The 19,095-nt window shown below is 29.4% G+C and overlaps 1 protein-coding gene across 2 annotated transcripts; it reads left to right on the forward strand.

Annotated features, from left to right (window-relative positions):
• The first annotated feature begins 13,938 nt into the window (after window positions 1–13,938).
• Window positions 13,939–17,347, forward strand: LOC110790136 (putative F-box protein PP2-B12). 2 transcript variants are annotated; one of them, XM_021994897.2, is made up of 4 exons: window positions 13,939–14,301; window positions 15,821–15,939; window positions 16,609–16,805; window positions 16,881–17,347. In XM_021994897.2, exons 1-4 carry the CDS (start codon window positions 14,023–14,025, stop codon window positions 17,066–17,068), a joined length of 783 nt encoding a protein of 260 aa, XP_021850589.2. In that variant the 5' UTR covers window positions 13,939–14,022; the 3' UTR covers window positions 17,069–17,347. The 2 variants fall into 2 exon arrangements, with proteins under 2 accessions (XP_021850589.2, XP_021850588.1); XM_021994896.2 differs by having other exon boundaries at window positions 13,941–14,301; window positions 16,609–17,347.
• Window positions 17,348–19,095: the final 1,748 nt, after the last annotated feature.

The following is a 19,095-nucleotide window of genomic DNA, read 5'->3' on the forward strand; positions in this document are numbered from 1 at the left end:
CGGCTATTCGGAAACGGGTCAAGTATGAAGCACATTGTAGGGCAATTGGTTATGGCTTTCTTCCGTTCTCTTTCTCTTCTTTGGGGGAGCTGGATAAGGATGTTGTTGCGTTGCTGAAGCAGATTCATAAGTTTTCTATGACACAGGACATTGGGGCTCGTGCTGCTACTCATATTTTCACTAGGATAGGCTTTGCTATAGCCAGGGGAGTGGGGGTCAGATTGTATCTCGGCTGCCCACTAACTATTTGTAAAATATTTGACTTTGTTAGCATTTGATTTACAGTAATAAAAAAAAAAAAAAAAAAAAAAATAATAATAATAATAATAATAATAAGTAGTAGTAGTAGTAATAATAATAATAATAATAATAATAATAATAATAATAATAAAAATAAGGAAAATGATAATAATAAGGAAAATTTGTTAATATTAATCCAACATTTGGCCGATTTTGTTTAATTAAGTCTACTTGTGTGGTACTTTTGAATAACCCCACCTTTAAGCCCTAAATATTTTTATTAGGCCAAAGTGATCGGCTACCGGGAACAAAGTCAACGTTTCTTTCGTTGACAACCTAAATTTGGTGTCCCTCCTAAAATGCTTGCCACGTCATTCATCAATTGCCAACCGTCCTCCATTCTCAATTTGTTTTTAAATACTAATTTTCTTGGTACCTATTATTTCAAAAGGATTTCAGCATCCAAATTATTAATATGAAAAAAGTCAAATTGAAATTATAAGGCAAAAATGAAACAAATCTGATTTTCAATTTCGTATTATGTTTTTCATACAGTTCAAATACAAAATAATACGTGATGGATAAACATGAGATCAAATGAAAAAATTGTACGCAAATGTAAAAACTCCTCTATTCCACTCCATAAACAAAACTCCTTTTCTGCATCCCTTTAATTAATCTGTATAGAAAATTCCAAAATGAGAAATTTTAGGCTAGAGCAACTGAATTAAATTATCATCTAGTTATAATAAATAATAAATACTCTCTCCGTTCCTTTAAGTTCTATCCATTTGGAACAGTGGGTGGTTTTTAAAAAAATTCGAATCTTGGTTTGTAAAGGTGTATAAGTGTAATGATTGAGTGTAAAAAAATGATTGTATGTAAGAGATTATAATAAAAAAAAAAGATAAATTAATAAAGAAATAAGGTAAGAGAGAGGAGTGATAATGATGGGTGAGAGTGGGTATTGGGGAAGGCAAAATAATTAAATAATAGGGTGGAGAAATTTAGGTGGGAATATAGGTAAAATCTTTAGGTATATATTTTTGGTAATTAGATAGAAATGTAAGGGTATTTTAGGATAAATTGTATGTCCAAAAATAGAAACGGATAGAACAACAAGAAACGCTTAAAAAGGAAACTGATAGAACATTAAGGAACGGAGGGAGTAATAAATAATAAATAATAAATAATAAGTACTCCCTCCGTTCCTAAATGTTGTATCCATTTGGGAAAGTGGGGTGTTTTTAAGAAATTTGGAATCTTGGTTTGTATTGCTATAAGTGTAATGATTGGGTGTAAAAAAATGATTGTATATAAGAGATTATAATAAAAAAAGAAAAAGAGAAAATAATTAAGAAATAAGGTAATAGAGAGGAGTGATAATGATGGGTGAGAGTGGGTATTGGGGAAGGCAAAATAATTAAATAATAGGGGTGGAGAAATTTAGGTGGGAATATGGATAGAATCTTTAGATATATATTTTGGTAATTAGATAGAAATGTAAGGGTATTTTAGGATAAAATGTATATCCAAAAATAAAAACGGATAGAACAAAAAGAAACACTTAAAAAGGAAACGGATAGAACATTAAGGAACGGAATAAATAATAAATAATAAATAATAAATAATAAATAATAAATAATAAATAATAAATAATAAATAATAAATAATAAATAATAAGTAATAAGTAAACTCCCTCCGTTCCTAAATGTTGTATCCATTTGGGAAAGTGGGGTGTTTTTAAGAAAATTGGAATCTTGGTTTGTATTACTATAAGTGTAATGATTGGGTGTAAGAAAATGATTGTATGTAAGAGATTATAATAAAAAAAAAAAAAAATAATAATAAAGAAATAAGGTAAGAGAGAGGAGTGATAATGATGGGTGAGAGTGGGTATTGGGGAAGGCAATTTAAATAAATAATAGGGGTGGATTCGGTATATATTTTGGTAATTAGATAGAAATGAAAAGGTATTTTAGGATAAAATGTATGTCCAAAAATAAAAACGGATAGAACAAAAAGAAACACTTAAAAATGAAACGGATAGAACATTAAGGAACGGAGGGGGTAATAAATAAAAAATAATAAATACTCTGTAATAAGTAATAAGTACTCCCTCCGTTCCTAAATGTTGTGTCCATTTGGGAAAGCGGGGTGTTTTTAAGAAAATCGTAATATTGGTTTGTATTGCTATAAGTGTAATGATTGGTTGTAAGAAAATTATTGTATGTAAGAGATTATAATAAAAAAAGAAGATAAATTAATAAATAAATAAAGTACGAGAGAGGAGTGATAATGATGGGTGATAAAAGAGGTGAGAAAGTGGGTATTGAGGAAGGCAAACGAATCAAATAATATGGTGGACAAATTTAGGTGGGAATATGGGTAGAATCTTTAGGTATATATATTTTGGTAATTAGATAGAAATGTAAGGGTATTTTAGGATAAAATGTATGTCCAAAAATAGTAACGAATAGATAAAAAAGAAACGCTTAAAAAGGAAACGGATAGAACATTAAGGAACGGAGGGAGTAATAAATAATAAATAATAAATAATAAATAATAAATAATAAATAATAAATAATAAATAATAAATAATAAATAATAAATAATAAATAATAAATAATAAGTAATAAGTAATAAGTAATAAGTAATAAGTAATAAGTAATAAGTAATAAGTAATAAGTAATAAGTAATAAGTAATAAGTAATAAGTACTCCCTCCATTCCTAAATGTTGTATCCATTTGGGAAAGTGGGGTATTTTTAAGAAAATTGGAATCTTGGTTTGTATTTCTATAAGTGTAATGATTGGATGTAAGAAAATGATTGTATGTAAGAGATTATAATAAAAAAAGAAGAGAGAAAATAATAAAGAAATAAGGTAAGAGATAGGAGTGATAATGATGGGTGAGAGTGGGTATTGGGGAAAGCAAAATAATTAAATAATAGGGGTGGAGAAATTTAGGTGGCAATATGGATAGAATCTTTAGGTATATATTTTGGTAATTAGATAGAAATGTAAGGGTATTTTAGGATAAAATGTATGTCCAAAAATAAAAACGGATAGAACAAAAAGAAACACTTAAAAAGGAAACGGATAGAACATTAAGGAACGGAGGGGTAATAAATAATAAATAATAAATAATAAATAATAAATAATAAATAATAATAATAATAAATAATAAATAATAAATAATAAATAATAAATAATAAATAATAAATAATAAATAATAAATAATAAATAATAAGTAATAAGTAATAAGTAATAAGTAATAAGTAATAAGTAATAAATAATAAATAATAAGTACTCCCTCTGTTTCTTTTTGTTGTATCCGTTTCCATTTTAAGCGTTTCATATTGTTGTATCCATTTAGAATCTATTCTATTTTTGGACATACATTTTATCCTAAAATACCCTTACATTTCTATCTAATTACCAAAATACTTAAAGATTCTACCCATATTCCCACCTAATTTTCCCCACCCATAATATTTAATTCTTTTCCCTTCCCCATATACCCACTCTCTCACCTCCTTTAACACCCATCATTATCACTCCTCTCTCTTACCTTATTTCTTTATTATTTTCTCACTCCTTTATTTATTATAATCTCTTACACTCAATCATTTCTCTTATACCCAATCATTACACTTATACCCATACAAACCAATATTCCAATTTTATTAAAAACCACACCAGATTCCAAATGGATACATCAAAAAGAAATGGAGGGAGTAATAAGTAATAAGTAATAAGTACTCCCTCCATTCCTAAATGTTGTATCCATTTGGGAAAGTGGGGTATTTTTAAGAAAATTGGAATCTTGGTTTGTATTGCTATAAGTGTAATGATTGGATGTAAGAAAATGATTGTATGTAAGAGATTATAATAAAAAAAGAAGACAGAAAATAATAAAGAAATAAGGTAAGAGATAGGAGTGATAATGATGGGTGAGGAAAGCAAAATAATTAAATAATAGGGGTGGAGAAATTTAGGTGGCAATATGGATAGAATCTTTAGGTATATATTTTGGTAATTAGATAGAAATGTAAGGGTATTTTAGGATAAAATGTATGTCCAAAAATAAAAACGGATAGAACAAAAAGAAACACTTAAAAAGGAAACGGATAGAACATTAAGGAACGGAGGGGGTAATAAATAATAAATAATAAATAATAAATAATAAATAATAAATAATAAATAATAAATAATAAATAATAAATAATAAATAATAAATAATAAATAATAAATAATAAATAATAAATAATAAATAATAAATAATAAATAATAAATAATAAATAATAAGTAATAAGTAATAAGTAATAAGTAATAAGTAATAAATAATAAATAATAAATAATAAATAATAAGTAATAAGTAATAAGTAATAAGTAATAAGTAATAAGTACTCCCTCCATTCCTAAATGTTGTATCCATTTGGGAAAGTGGGGTATTTTTAAGAAAATTGGAATCTTAGTTTGTATTGCTATAAGTGTAATGATTGGATGTAAGAAAATGATTGTATGTAAGAGATTATAATAAAAAAAGAAGAGAGAAAATAATAAAGAAATAAGGTAAGAGATAGGAGTGATAATGATGGGTGAGAGTGGGTATTGGGGAAAGCAAAATAATTAAATAATAGGGGTGGAGAAATTTAGGTGGCAATATGGATAGAATCTTTAGGTATATATATTTTGGTAATTAGATAGAAATGTAAGGGTATTTTAGGATAAAATGTATGTCCAAAAATAAAAACGGATAGAACAAAAAGAAACACTTAAAAAGGAAACGGATAGAACATTAAGGAACGGAGGGGTAATAAATAATAAATAATAAATAATAAATAATAAATAATAAATAATAAATAATAAATAATAAATAATAAATAATAAATAATAAATAATAAATAATAAATAATAAATAATAAATAATAAATAATAAATAATAAATAATAAATAATAAATAATAAATAATAAATAATAAATAATAAATAATAAATAATAAATAATAAATAATAAATAATAAATAATAAATAATAAATAATAAATAATAAATAATAAATAATAAATAATAAATAATAAATAATAAATAATAAATAATAAATAATACATAATAAATAATAAATAATAAATAATAAATAATAAATAATAAATTATAAATAATAAATAATAAATAATAAATAATAAATAATAAATAATAAATAATAATAATAAATACTCCGTAATAAGTAATAAGTACTCCCTCCGTTCCTAATTGTTGTATTCATTTGGGAAAGTGGGGTGTTTTTAAGAAAATTGTAATATTGGTTTGTATTGCTATAAGTGTAATGATTGGGTGTAAGAAAATTATTGTATGTAAGAGATTATAATAAAAAAAGAAGATAAATTAATAAAGAAATAAGGTACGAGAGAAGAGTGATAATGATGGGTGATAAAAGAGGTGAGAGAGTGGGTATTGGGGAAGGCAAACGAATCAAATATTATGGTGGAGAAATTTAGGTGGGAATATGGGTAGAATATTTAAGTATATATATTTTGGTAATTAGATAGAAATGTAAGAGTATTTTAAGATAAAATGTATGTCCAAAAATAGTAACGAATAAATCAAACGCTTAAAAAGGAAACGGATAGAACATTAAGGAACGGAGGGAGTAATAAATAATAAATAAAAAAATTTATAAATAATAAAAAATAAATAATAAATAATAAATAATAAATAATAAATAATAAATAATAAATAATAAATAATAAATAATAAATAATAAATAATAAATAATAAATAATGAATAATAAATAATAAATAATAAATAATAAATAATAAATAATAAATTATAAATAATAAATAATAAATAATAAATAATAAATAATAAATAGTAAATAATAAATAATAAATAATAAATAATAAACAATAAACAATAAATAATAAATAATAAATAATAAATAATAAATAATAAATAATAAATAATAAATAATAAATAATAAATAATAAATAATAAATAATAAATAATAAATAATAAATAATAAATAATAAATACTCCGTAATAAGTAATAAGTACTCCCTCCGTTCCTAAATGTTGTATTCATTTGGGAAAGTGGGGTGTTTTTAAGAAAATTGTAATATTGGTTTGTATTGCTATAAGTGTAATGATTGGGTGTAAGAAAATTATTGTATGTAAGAGATTATAATAAAAAAAGAAGATAAATTAATAAAGAAATAAGGTACGAGAGATGAGTGATAATGATGGGTGATAAAAGAGGTGAGAGAGTGGGTATTGGGGAAGGCAAACGAATCAAATATTATGGTGGAGAAATTTAGGTGGGAATATGGGTAGAATATTTAGGTATATATATTTTGGTAATTAGATAGAAATGTAAGAGTATTTTAGGATAAAATGTATGTTCAAAATAGTAACGAATAGATCAAAAAGAAACGCTTAAAAAGGAAACGGATAGAACATTAAGGAACAGAGGGAGTAATAAATAATAAATAAAAAAATTTATAAATAATAAAAAATAAAAAATAAAAAATAAAAAATAAAAAAAAATAATAAATAATAAATAATAAATAATAAATAATAAATAATAAATAATAAATAATAAATAATAAATAATAAATAATAAATAATAAATAATAAATAATAAATAATAAATCATAAATCATAAATCATAAATCATAAATCATAAATAATAAATAATAAATAATAAATAATAAGTAATAAGTAATAAGTAATAAGTAATAAGTAATAAGTAATAAGTAATAAGTAATAAGTAATAAGTAATAAGTAATAAGTAATAAGTAATAAGTAATAAGTAATAAGTAATAAGTAATAAGTACTCCCTCCGTTCCTAAATGTTGTATCCATTTGGGAAAGTGGGGTATTTTTAAGAAAATTGGAATCTTGGTTTGTATTGCTATAAGTGTAATGATTGGGTGTAAGAAAATGATTGTATGTAAGAGATTATAATAAATAAAGAAGAGAAAAAATAATAAAGAAATAAGGTAAGAGAGAGGAGTGATAATGATGGGTGAGAGTGGATATTGGGGAAGGCAAAATAATTAAATAATATGGGTAGAGAAATTTAGGTGGGAATATGGATAGAATCTTTAGGTATATATTTTGGTAATTAGATAGAAATGTAAGGATATTTTAGGATAAAATGTATGTCCAAAAATAAAAACGGGTAGAACAAAAAGAAACACTTAAAAAGGAAACGGATAGAACATTAAGGAACGGATGGGGTAATAAATAAAAATTAAAAAATAAAAAATAATAAATAATAAATAATAAATAATAAATACTCCGTAATAAGTAATAAGTACTCCTTCCGTTCCTAAATGTTGTATCCATTTGGGAAGTGGGGTGTTTTTAAGAAAATTGTAATATTAATTGGTTTGTATTGCTATAAGTGTAATGTGATTGGGTATAAGAAATTGATTGTATGTAAGAGATTATAATAAAAAAAGAAGATAAATTAATAATTAAATAAGGTACGGGAGAGGAGTGATAATGATGGGTGATAAAAGAGGTGAGAGAGTGGGTATTGGGGAAGGCAAACGAATCAATAAATAATAAATAATAAATAATGAATAATGAATAATGAATAATGAATAATGAATAATGAATAATGAATAATGAATAATGAATAATGAATAATGAATAATGAATAATGAATAATGAATAATGAATAATAATAAATAATAAATAATAATAATAAATAATAAATAATAAATAATAAATAATAAATAATAAATAATAAATAATAAATATTAAATAATAAATATTAAATAATAAATAATAAATAATAAATAATAAATAATAAATAATAAATAATAAATAATAAATAATAAATAATAAATAATAAATAATAAATAATAAATAATAAATAATAAATAATAAATAATAAATAATAAATAATAAATAATAAATAATAAATAATAAATAATAAATAATAAGTACTCGTTCCATTCCTAAATGTTGTATCCATTTGGGAAAGTGGGGTGTTTTTAAGAAAATTGGAATCTTGGTTTGTATTGCTATAAGTGTAATGATTGGGTGTAAGAAAATGATTGTATGTAAGGAATTATAATAAAAAAAGAAGAGAAATAATAATAATAAAGAAATAAGGTAAGATAGAGGAGTGATAATGATGGGTGATAAAGGAGGTGAGAGAGTGGGTATATGGGGAAGGGAAAATAATTAAATAATAGGGGTGGAAAAATTTAGGTGGGAATATGGGTAGAATTTTTAGGTATTTTGGTCATTAGATAGAAATGTAAGGGGATTTTTGGATAAAATATATGTCCAAAAATATAAACGGATACAACAAAAGGGAACGCTTAAAATGAAAACGGATACAATATTTAGGAACGGAGGGAGTAATAAATAATAAATAATAAATAATAAATAATAAATAATAAATAATAAATAATAAATAATAAATAATAAATAATAAATAATAAATAATAAATAATAAATAATAAATAATAAATAATAAATAATAAACAATAAATAGTTAGTTACAAAATAATAATAAAAAATGTTAATTAATAACTAAATAATAATTAATAATTAATAACTAAATAATACGGAGTATATAATAAATAATAACAATATGTAATTGATTACTAAATAATTATAATTAATGATAAATATTAATATTAATAATAATAATAATTCATAATTAATAACTAATACCTAAATAATTAATAACTAATATTCCGTAATTAATTAAGAAAAATAATATTAAATTCTAAATAATAAATTATATTAATTAATAATAAATATTTAGTTTTGGTAGTATATGTTAAAGAAAGAACAGCTTCACACAATTCATAGTTTTGGGTAAGACTTAAGAGGGATTTGTTAAAGAAAGAACGACTTTTTTGAAATATGTGATGAATTTATACAACTTCAATTTGTTATATCAGGAAAGGGAGAAAGAGTGGGAGAGAACTAAAGAGTGTTCAACATAATTATATGAATTAGACCATTAGTTATCAACTTGTTGCACCATTAGTTAGCCTTCAAATACAGCCCAACTTATGGGCAATTACTAAGGTCAAAGTGAATTTCATTATGAGAAGTGATTCTGTTTTATATGCTACGACCAATGGAACCTTGCTGATATTTTCTTTTATTTGTTTACTTTTTGAACTTTGAGATTCTCTAGATGGTTTTATTTATTAAAATAGAGGGATTTTAATAAATAAAGCATTGTGATTTCAGTTTTGTTCTATAGAAAACAAATAGATGATGAAGCTACCTAAAATATTTTCAAAAAAAACTTTGTTCAAGCTTCAATTCCAAGAGTGTTTCCTCAATATACCTCAAAAGAATAAAAGAAATCAATATTGTATATCCTGTTATTTTTGTTACTTTGCTTGATTTTATTTATTATTTATTATTTAGCAATTTTTGTATGAGATTGTCAACAACTATATGTATTTATTGACAATCTCATGAACCTTTCTTTCGGGAGAGACAATTCTGACAACATCTCTATCACTGTTATTCAACGAAAATCAAAGAAAAGAAATCAAGCAAAAGCAACCAAAATAACAGGATATGCAATATTGATTTATTTTATTTCTTTGAGATATATTGGGAAACCATCCGTAAAATATAAACCTCCAACGAAATTTTATAAATATTTAAGGTACCCCTCACAGATAGTGGAATAAATTTCTTAAAGGTTAAAAATTGTATAATTTACCGACCACGTAGTAGTATGCAAAGTTCCTAAGTGTTAAATTACATTAAATATTTAATTAGTTGGTTTGATCTAAACTTCCGAAGGTGGGATATGATTATAATAGGAAAAGTAAATCTTGATGCACAGAATTAATTCTCAAGAAACCAGACACTAAACCTAATATTCTATTACTTTATACTCATACCTTAATCAATCCCAATATGATTTGAAGGTGCTATGTGAATTGCAGCGTCTTCTAAGCCAAACTAAATTTTCTTCGTACTTAAATTTAGTTCATGAATATAATTCTACGTATTATGTAAGACAAATTCTTATATATTATATGATGCATGCACCAAGATGTATATAGTTGAAAATAATCCTAATTCCTAAGTTTCAAAGTAAGAAGACGATCGAGTAAAGAATTGCAACAAGTTTTCCATATTATATCGATCATCACTCAAGATTCAAGAACCAAGATAAACATCATAATAACATTTTCCATATTATATCGATCATCACTCAATAATCAAGATAAACATCATAATAACATAAATACGAATAAATTGAACAAAAAATAAGAACAATGAAAACAAAAAGAACCCTAAAATTGCATGGTAATACTGAAAAAAGAAAAGAAAAAGGGAGAGAGAAAGTGAGTTACCGAATCGGTGGGATAAGAAATAGCCGCATGAGCCTTGAGCCTTGAGCCTTGAGCCTTGCCTTTAGCCTTGAGGTTGAATATTTATAGATTCCAAAGAACCGACCTTATTAATTACTTTTCCAACAAGAAATAGGAATCTACTCCGTAATAGGATTACTTCTCCTAACAACCAATCAAATTCTGAGAAACAGACTTGAACATCAAGCAAATTAACACACAATTGCCATTCGCCAAAATCCCAGTGTAGCCTCATTCATTATTAACTAACATAAATTTAGGATCTAATGTTGTACAGCGGAAGCCAAGAAGTCATAAGCCGACCCGACACACACGGCAGGGGACGAAGTCGTGGGTCAGATCTGGGCCTTAACCTTTTGGAAAAAGCACAACAAGACACACTAAATTTAGTAAAACTAGCCTTAGGCGTGATGGTCCGACCCGACACAAAAGCCCACGAGCCTGGTTCCTGTTTTGAACATTTCAGCCCATCTTGATACAATGTGGGCATGGCCCAAAGCCCGACTTGGCCCACGACCATCTTTACCTGTGCCTGTCACAAGATGTATAAAAGATTAGCCTATAGTCTTATACGGATCGCGGAGTAGTATGCAATTATTCAGATTTTAGATCCAATTAATTTATGTTATTACTCTCATGAGTCGTAGAATTAGGGTTTGATTTGAAGATCATAGTTACCTTGGGCGGTGCGCTTTACAGCTTAATTATTCATTCAAGTTATATACTGATCAAGTGTTATGGTAACGATGAAAGGCAGGAAAAGGCAAAGAAGGAAAAGATCAATGCAAGTAGACAGGTATTTCCCTCCTGAATTGTGCAGGGAGATCTTCGCAAGGTTGCCTACCAAAACCCTATTAAGATTCAGGTGTGTTTGTAAAACCTGGCTCTCTTTAATTGACTCCCCTGATTTCACTTATATGCATCTTAAGCTTTACAGCAACAATTATCACAAGACTCATTTGATTTTTAATGATATGTGGTTCAAGATATCAGTTATTCAAAGGGACACATTAAAGAAAAGTGCAGAATTGACAATGGATGCTCCAAATTTTAGGAAGGTTAGGGAAAGTAATATGATTAACGGGTTGATGTTAATGAAGAGGCTGTGTAGAGAAGTATGTTTGTGGAACCCCTCTATACACAGGTCCTTGCAACTCCCTCCTTGTCCCAATTTTCTTGATGGTTTCTTGATGGTATATTATTATTTAGGATTCGCACCATCTTGTAATGATTATAAGGTGATTGCTTTCATAATTAGAGGGCTTTCGCCATTAATGGAGATTGAATTTGCAGTGTATTCACTTCACGATCGCGTTTGGAGGGTTGTTGTTAAGCCCAGCTGTTTGATTGGTCTCTCTGCCTGGGCTTTACGGACGGCTTTACCGACATGCCTTTACTTTCAAGGTGCTATATATTGGAAACTCTCTAAATTTCCAGGTGGCAGAAAAAAAGAAACCAAAATTCTTTGTTTTGAAGTTGATGCTGAGAATTTTAGCTTTCTGGAATTGCCATCAATTGGGGATAAGGATAACATGATGATGCTCAAGTTTATATTTCTTCTTGGTGGGTCATTAGCTGTTTTCGGTATTTCTCCATTGAAACGCTGCATATGGGTTCTGGAAAAAGATCAATCATGGCGCCAAGAATTTTCTGGAAATTCCACATCTCATGATGATGATGATGATGATGCTTATGGTTTATTCATGTCTTTGGAAGATTCATCGGCAGGTAGAAACCTCTTATACAATGAAAGTAATGGTACCTTCTTGATAAGGTTCAACGAAAAAGCAGGTTTGTATAACATTACTAGTCATCGGATACAACATCTGCCAAAAACTGTCGAGTTCTCCTACGACATGGGTACTTATGTCGAGAGCTTGGTGTTGCACAAACAATCGAATCTTGTGACCTAATTTCAACCTTGATCTGAAAATAACAATCCGATCCTTATAATTTACTACCTCCGTTTCAAAAAGATCTTTACCGTTGTTATTTGCACGGACTTTGATGCAATGTTTGATCGTTAATATATCCAATTCTGTATGGCAAAAAATTATAAAAATATCATATTTATAAAATATATTTCGAAACAGAGGTAGTATGATGTGTGTCAAGTGTTAGATATATCGATAGGTTGATTTTTTATTTGGGCTCATATTGCCCCTCCCCTCTCTTGGCTTGAAAATAATACTTGTTCTAAAATTGCTATTGGTTTGATTCAACTGAATAATGACTAAAGTTTCTTACAATCAAACATTATGCCTTTGATAATGACCGAAAGGGCCAATGAGTTAATCTTCTTGATTTAATCGAATTTCTCACATGGTATTGACCGAAAGGACTAATGAGGTAATCATGTCACTACGAAATTGCTACATTTATTAAAGTTTGTTTATCAAAAAGATAAATTATACGTAGTAATTTTTTCATATTGGATTTGATAATCCAATATTTTACCAATCAATTAAATTACTTATAACTACTCCGCTTTATGTGACGTATGTATATTTCATTATAAAATACATCGACAAAATTCAATTAAGATCAACTATTTACAGGGATCACCTCCCAAACACCACAAATAAATCATTAAATAAGCAATCTAGCAAGATGGTTAGTAATCAAATGCGAAAAAATAAAATGCAACTAACACGTGAATTATATGTGAAAGAGTAAAAATCATTGGACTTGTGAGGAGTCCGCCCTTGTCACATTCTCTTGGCAAATCTGTTGCACAAAAGTTGGCAACCCAGCAATACATAGTTGGGTTTTTTTTCCAGCTGCATCTATATATAGACAAACTAGGATTTAAAACGACGATCTAACCGTTCAAAATAAGGCTCTACATATAAACTCTCGTAGGTCATAAGCATACATCAAACACGACCCAAGACTTTCAAGATAGGACAACTCATTTATCCCAAGTGGATTAAACCGGTTGAGTTCATAAACACACATTAATTAGAAGACTTACTCGTGCAACAATTGTGCAGGACACGCACAAAAAAAAGTAATCATTCCGACGTTCTGACGTAACCGGAATCTCAAACTAGAAGTAAGCGAGAAGAGTCAGATGACTACTAACACGACTAAATCTCCATGCTCTCAAAGCAAACATTCAAGTTTCACATTCGAATTCTCCCATCCCAATCCATCCTTAGACCTTATAGCTTATTCAAAATAAATAATAACAATAATAAAAAAAAAAAAAAAAAAAAAAAACATGCTAGCAAAACTAAAAATTAATAACAATAATAATTAAAAAAAAAAAAAAAAAAAAGCATGAAAGACAAGGCGTGAAGTTGACTGATCAATGTGAAGACGAAGGCATATAGTTCTTGGTCGTCTTAAAAATGTCAAAAAAAAACCCCAAACATTCATCATCTTCATCAAAAAGTTTCAACAATGGAGGAGAGAGAAAGTAACAAAAGGGGCATCAATTTGTTAGATTTACCTGATGGGTGTCTCTCTCACATCCTTTCTCTCACTTCTCCCTTCTATGTTCTTCGTTCTTCCCTTGTCTGCAAATTTTTTCACTCCATTGCTAAATCTGATTTAGTTTGGGAGAAATTCCTGCCCTCCGATTTCCACCCCATCATCCAACACTCATCCGCTTCCCCTTCCAAAAAGCACATCGTCCTCCATCTTTGCCGTTCTTTCATCCTCTTAGAAGATGGGCACAAGGTAATTTCTTCATCTTTTAATTAGATTAATCTGATTGATTTATTTCATGTAATTACTTATGCATTTTCGTAATTTGGTTCCTCTGAACTGCTGATTTTTGTGCAATTGGATTCAAAGGAGAAAAGGGGGTTTTGGATTGATAAAGGGTAGTTAATTTGTTGGTAATATGTAATTTAGGGTTAATTTTTAGAGAATTAAATAAGAATTAAGAGAGAAATTATTGGGTTGAGAAATTCCTCTTAATTCAATTGCTAAAGTTATAATTTTGAGAGAAATTACAAGATGGTAAAGTAGCATAAGCTGCTAATAAGTGTAATCACACATGGGTGTTTGGGGATTTGCTTAATCCTCAGTTTTTTCTCAGCAATTAGATGTTCAATGGAAATTGTTCTTGACTGTAATTATGTAAACTTCTGAGGAAGTTTAGATTTTAAATGAAAGATGTTTGACTGTTTGCTTTGATCAGCCCGAAATCGAAATTCATTTGTTCATCATGGATGTATCTAGTTAATGGATTTATAGTTGTTTAATCGGCAAAGGTAAGAGATGGTTTATCGGGATAAATTTGCAATTTGGAACTTGCTGAAAGATGGAATAAGAGAGTTGTTTCTTGTGTATATTCGTTTTGATTACTCGTTTGTTTCGAGCAAACAAAGGAGTTGAGATCAATAGGTTAATCCAGGAGACTAGCATACAATGGGTTTAGGTTGATCTCAGAAATTGGCAATGTACGGGCTTAGCTTTCTTGTATAGAACATGTTACGCCCCTAAGGAGACTGACTATTCCTGATTTTCTGACTATCCCTGAGATTAATGTAGTTGCCCGCCTTACAGTTATCAGAGATTGACGGAAGTCTCCAATTTCAGAGATTAATTAGTTAGACCAAATTGTAATACGGAGTAGAAAGCTGTTTGACTATTCGTTTTTATCAGCTCAAACTCAAATTATTTTTGTACATCATGAATATATACGGAGTAAATGGTTTATTGGGATAAATTTACAATTTCGGAACTTGCTGAAAGATGAGATAGGAGACTTGTTTCTTGGGAAATGTGTATTTGTTTTGATAACTCGTTCGTTTTGGGCAAACAAGGAGTTGAGATCAATATGTTGATCTGGCAAATTGGTGATGATTAGCAATAGTTTGTGTAGAACATGCTACGGGTCTACGCCTCAACGGAGACTGACAATTTCTGAATTTCTTACTATCCCTACGCCCCGTTGGTTACTTGGTTCTTAGTGTTGTCATATATTAATGGAAGTCTCCAATTTCAGAGGTTAATAGACCTCAGACCCGATGAAAAATGTGGAGGCAAATAGGAAACGGGGTGAATATGCTTGGGGTTGATGGTCGAGTTCTATTTATTTTTTAGTTAGATGTGAAAATTAGTATCAATCTACGAGATTAATGAGGAGTTCCTCCTAGGCATACATGATATAGACTTATAGAGAATACTGAACAAGTGTTGTTCTTTCGAATAAGCATAACATATTGCTGGATGCACTTTTCTTATGTAGAGCTTTTCATTGGATAAATGGACTGGGAAGAAATGTTATATGCTTGGTGCCAGAGAACTCACACTCGCATTTAGTGATAATTCTCGTTGCTGGAGGTGGAAACCCTTACCTGAGTCCAGGTATCTCTCTTTTACTCCGTCTTCCTCAAACAAGATATAATTCATGCATATATGTATGGTTAATGTAACAATTTGCAGCAAATTGATTGGCTTTCCAAAAAAGGCAATGTAATTGGTGCATTTGAGAGCATATGCTCCCAATGTGACAACAATTCAAAGGGGACATAAAAGTGGACCACTTATTTTGTTGATGAAATATTATCACATCTGAATAGATAGAGATATAAGAGCCGCATTTTGTGTTTGAGATACTGTTAAATCCGTACAAGTTAATGCGTGGAGACAATTTTTCCACTGAAATTACAAACCTTGTGAAAAACAGAAGGAATAACGCACAGTTGAAATAGTTTACCTTTCAAATATCCTATGTAATTTCCACTCACCCAAACGGATCTTAAGAGTTTTTTTTTTTTTGGAAAATTTGGCAAATATAACCTAATAAAGTTTCCTATTTGTCAATTACAATCTCAAACTTCTAATTTTGTCAATTGCAACCTTAAACTTATACATCCATTCTAAATTACAATCGAAAGTCATATTCTGGCAAAAATCACCGGAAGATGATGTCATAATGTTATTAAAAAAACAATTACATAATTACATAATGTTTTTTTTTTCAAGAGAACAGCTATTTACGAGTGTTCTTTTCACTTTTAATGTACATAATAGGTTCCCAGAGGTGGCAGAACTCCTCGGAGTGGCTGAACTCCACATAACAGGGAGAATAAGCACACAATTGCTCTCACCAAACACAACATACCACATGTACTTCTCTTTCATGCTTGGGGCTTGGTCTCGTGGTTTTGAAGTATCACCTGTCAAGGTTTTCGTGTCAAGGATTGCTACTAATGGTGCATATTTGGGAGGTAGTAGTAGCTATGATACCTCAAAAAGCTTCTATCTAAAAGCACCCGAAAATGATGAAATGTTTGATGATGTAGAGGGTGAAGAAGCTTTCGAGCATCGAAGAGATAGTGGACATAGATGGATAAAGATAGACATGGGGAAATACTTCAACCGAGTAGATGATAATGTTGCTGCATTGGAAATGACGTTGATGGGGACCGAAGTAAGTTTGCATAAGTCTGGCCTTATTATCCATGGTATTGAGATCCTGCCTCTAGATTGAATTCCAGAATTCCGGGGGTTCAAATTTGTGTGACCCGTAAATATTCTGATGAAGGTGTAAACATGTTTCAAGATCAATTATCTTGTACATCTCTCTATACCCCTTACCTGGGTAAGTTGGTTGACATTTATCCATGAAGATGTTACTGAATCTGAACTCTGAACTCTGAACTCTGAACTCAGAGTTACTGTGTTTATCAGGTGGTGGCCGCCACCCCCAAACCGTGGTGCATTGTTGGCTTTGTTACCCCGTTAATCCGTTATATGTGTGTTTGGTGAAGTCCTTGTTTGGTTAGTTACAGAGTTAAAGTTTATCACAAATTCACAATGGGTTTCATAAATTTTTGGCATGGGTGTACCCTGCACTGTGTACCTATAATCCTATATCAAAACTCAAGAAACACCTGGGTGTAAGTTAGAAATTGTTGGTTTCATCGGGAAAAAAACCAGTATTAGTGCGTCGGTAATGTGTAACATATTATGCAGTAAGCCCACATTTTCAGGTCTTGAAAGATTAGGTTTTTTTTTTTTTTTGAGGGACCTGAAGAGATTAGTTTTAGCTACTAAAAATAATTTAAGTTCTAACAAAAATTAGTTTCGCTCAATAAAAAGAAGTACAAGTAGGTATTTTTTTTTCCCTTTCTTTTGGATTTTGGGAAATAAATGAGGATTAGTATTTATATGTGAAAATGGAGGGGAAATGGATGCAAGCAGTGAAAAAATAAGCACTCGTGCCCATCACGTGAGAGTCAATGACCTGAACATGCCATTCAACATCGGATAGTGGGAAAAAGTTGTCTCTCGCAAAGAAACTTTTGTTTAAGGTTTGACTTTGCCAGCTAATTTTTATAAGGTTGTTTTTCGCAAATTTTTAGCTATAAAAGGTTCTTTTTGATAAATTATCGGCAAGAATTTAGAATTTACAAAGACATCGAGTGAGCTTCGCCAAATAGTTGGGTGTAGCCTTCGTCGAGTGAGCTTCGGCTACAGGACTGTAGTAAAGATGGTTGTGGGCCGGGCCGGCCAGAAGCCCGACCGACACGAAAAAAGCACGGCCCGGCACGAGCACGCAAAAAGCACGGCCCGGCACGGGCACCAAGTCGTGGGCCGTGGGCCGGGTTTGGGCCTTAATCTTTGGAAAAGCACGACAAGGCACGGCACGACTCGACAAAGCACGTTAAATTTAGTCAAATTAGCCTTAGGCACGACGGGCCGACCCGGCACGGTACGAAAGCACGTGGGTTTGGGCCGGGCCTGGGCCTTATTTTTAACTTTTCGGTCCGGCACGACACGCAACAACGTGGGCCTGGCGTGGGCCTGTCACGAAGCCCGGCCCACAGCCATCTTTAGACTGTGGTATTAGATTTGAGTTGGCTGTAGCCTTCTCCAAAAGACAATCTTATCAATTAGTTGTAGACAAGAAGAGTAGCCAGTAGCCACACATCACAAGTCACAATCTAAAAAAATACTTGGCTTTGTAACATCATGTAAAATGTGGCTGGAATAAACAATAAAATCTTTATTTGTGGTTGAAGAAAGTCCGGGCCGATCTCTTTCTAATTGAATGACACTATTGATCTGTTCTGTTGGAAATTTGGAATGGTGCTAAATTATCCATTATTCACTCACGATGGCATTTTTATGGTGTTTGGGGGTATAACCGTATAATAGGTATTTTCGGCGCATTTTAAAAATAATATTTCCTTCGTTTTTTTTTTTTCTTTTTTCGACACACTTTATTTTGGCACACACATTATGACATTAAGAAAAAGTGACAAAGAAAGATACGCTATGTGACAAAGAAAGATACCTCACATACTCACAAACCTATGTAAGTGTTAAATAGAAAATTTACATTACAAAACTAACTAAAATAAAAGTGTGTTAACTGGAAATAAAATCCAAAAAGAAATGTGTGTCAACTAAAAGAGAACATACGAAATATATTTGTATGCACTCACAAGGATATAGTAAGGGAAAACTCAATAATAATGCATATGTCAAACTATAACGAGTCGATAAATTTCA

Source organism: Spinacia oleracea, chromosome 5 (assembly GCF_020520425.1).
Source record: "Spinacia oleracea cultivar Varoflay chromosome 5, BTI_SOV_V1, whole genome shotgun sequence".
NCBI classification, from domain to species: domain Eukaryota; kingdom Viridiplantae; phylum Streptophyta; class Magnoliopsida; order Caryophyllales; family Amaranthaceae; genus Spinacia; species Spinacia oleracea.

Excerpts from the sequence above, each read along its gene's own strand:
- LOC110790136 (XM_021994896.2), top strand. The coding sequence starts at position 14,023 with ATGGAGGAGAGAGAAAGTAACAAAAGGGGCATCAATTTGTTAGATTTA. Across the intron at positions 14,302-15,820 it reads TCTTAGAAGATGGGCACAAG|AGCTTTTCATTGGATAAATG; the intron begins GTAATTTCTTCA and ends TTTCTTATGTAG. Across the intron at positions 15,940-16,608 it reads AAACCCTTACCTGAGTCCAG|GTTCCCAGAGGTGGCAGAAC; the intron begins GTATCTCTCTTT and ends TGTACATAATAG.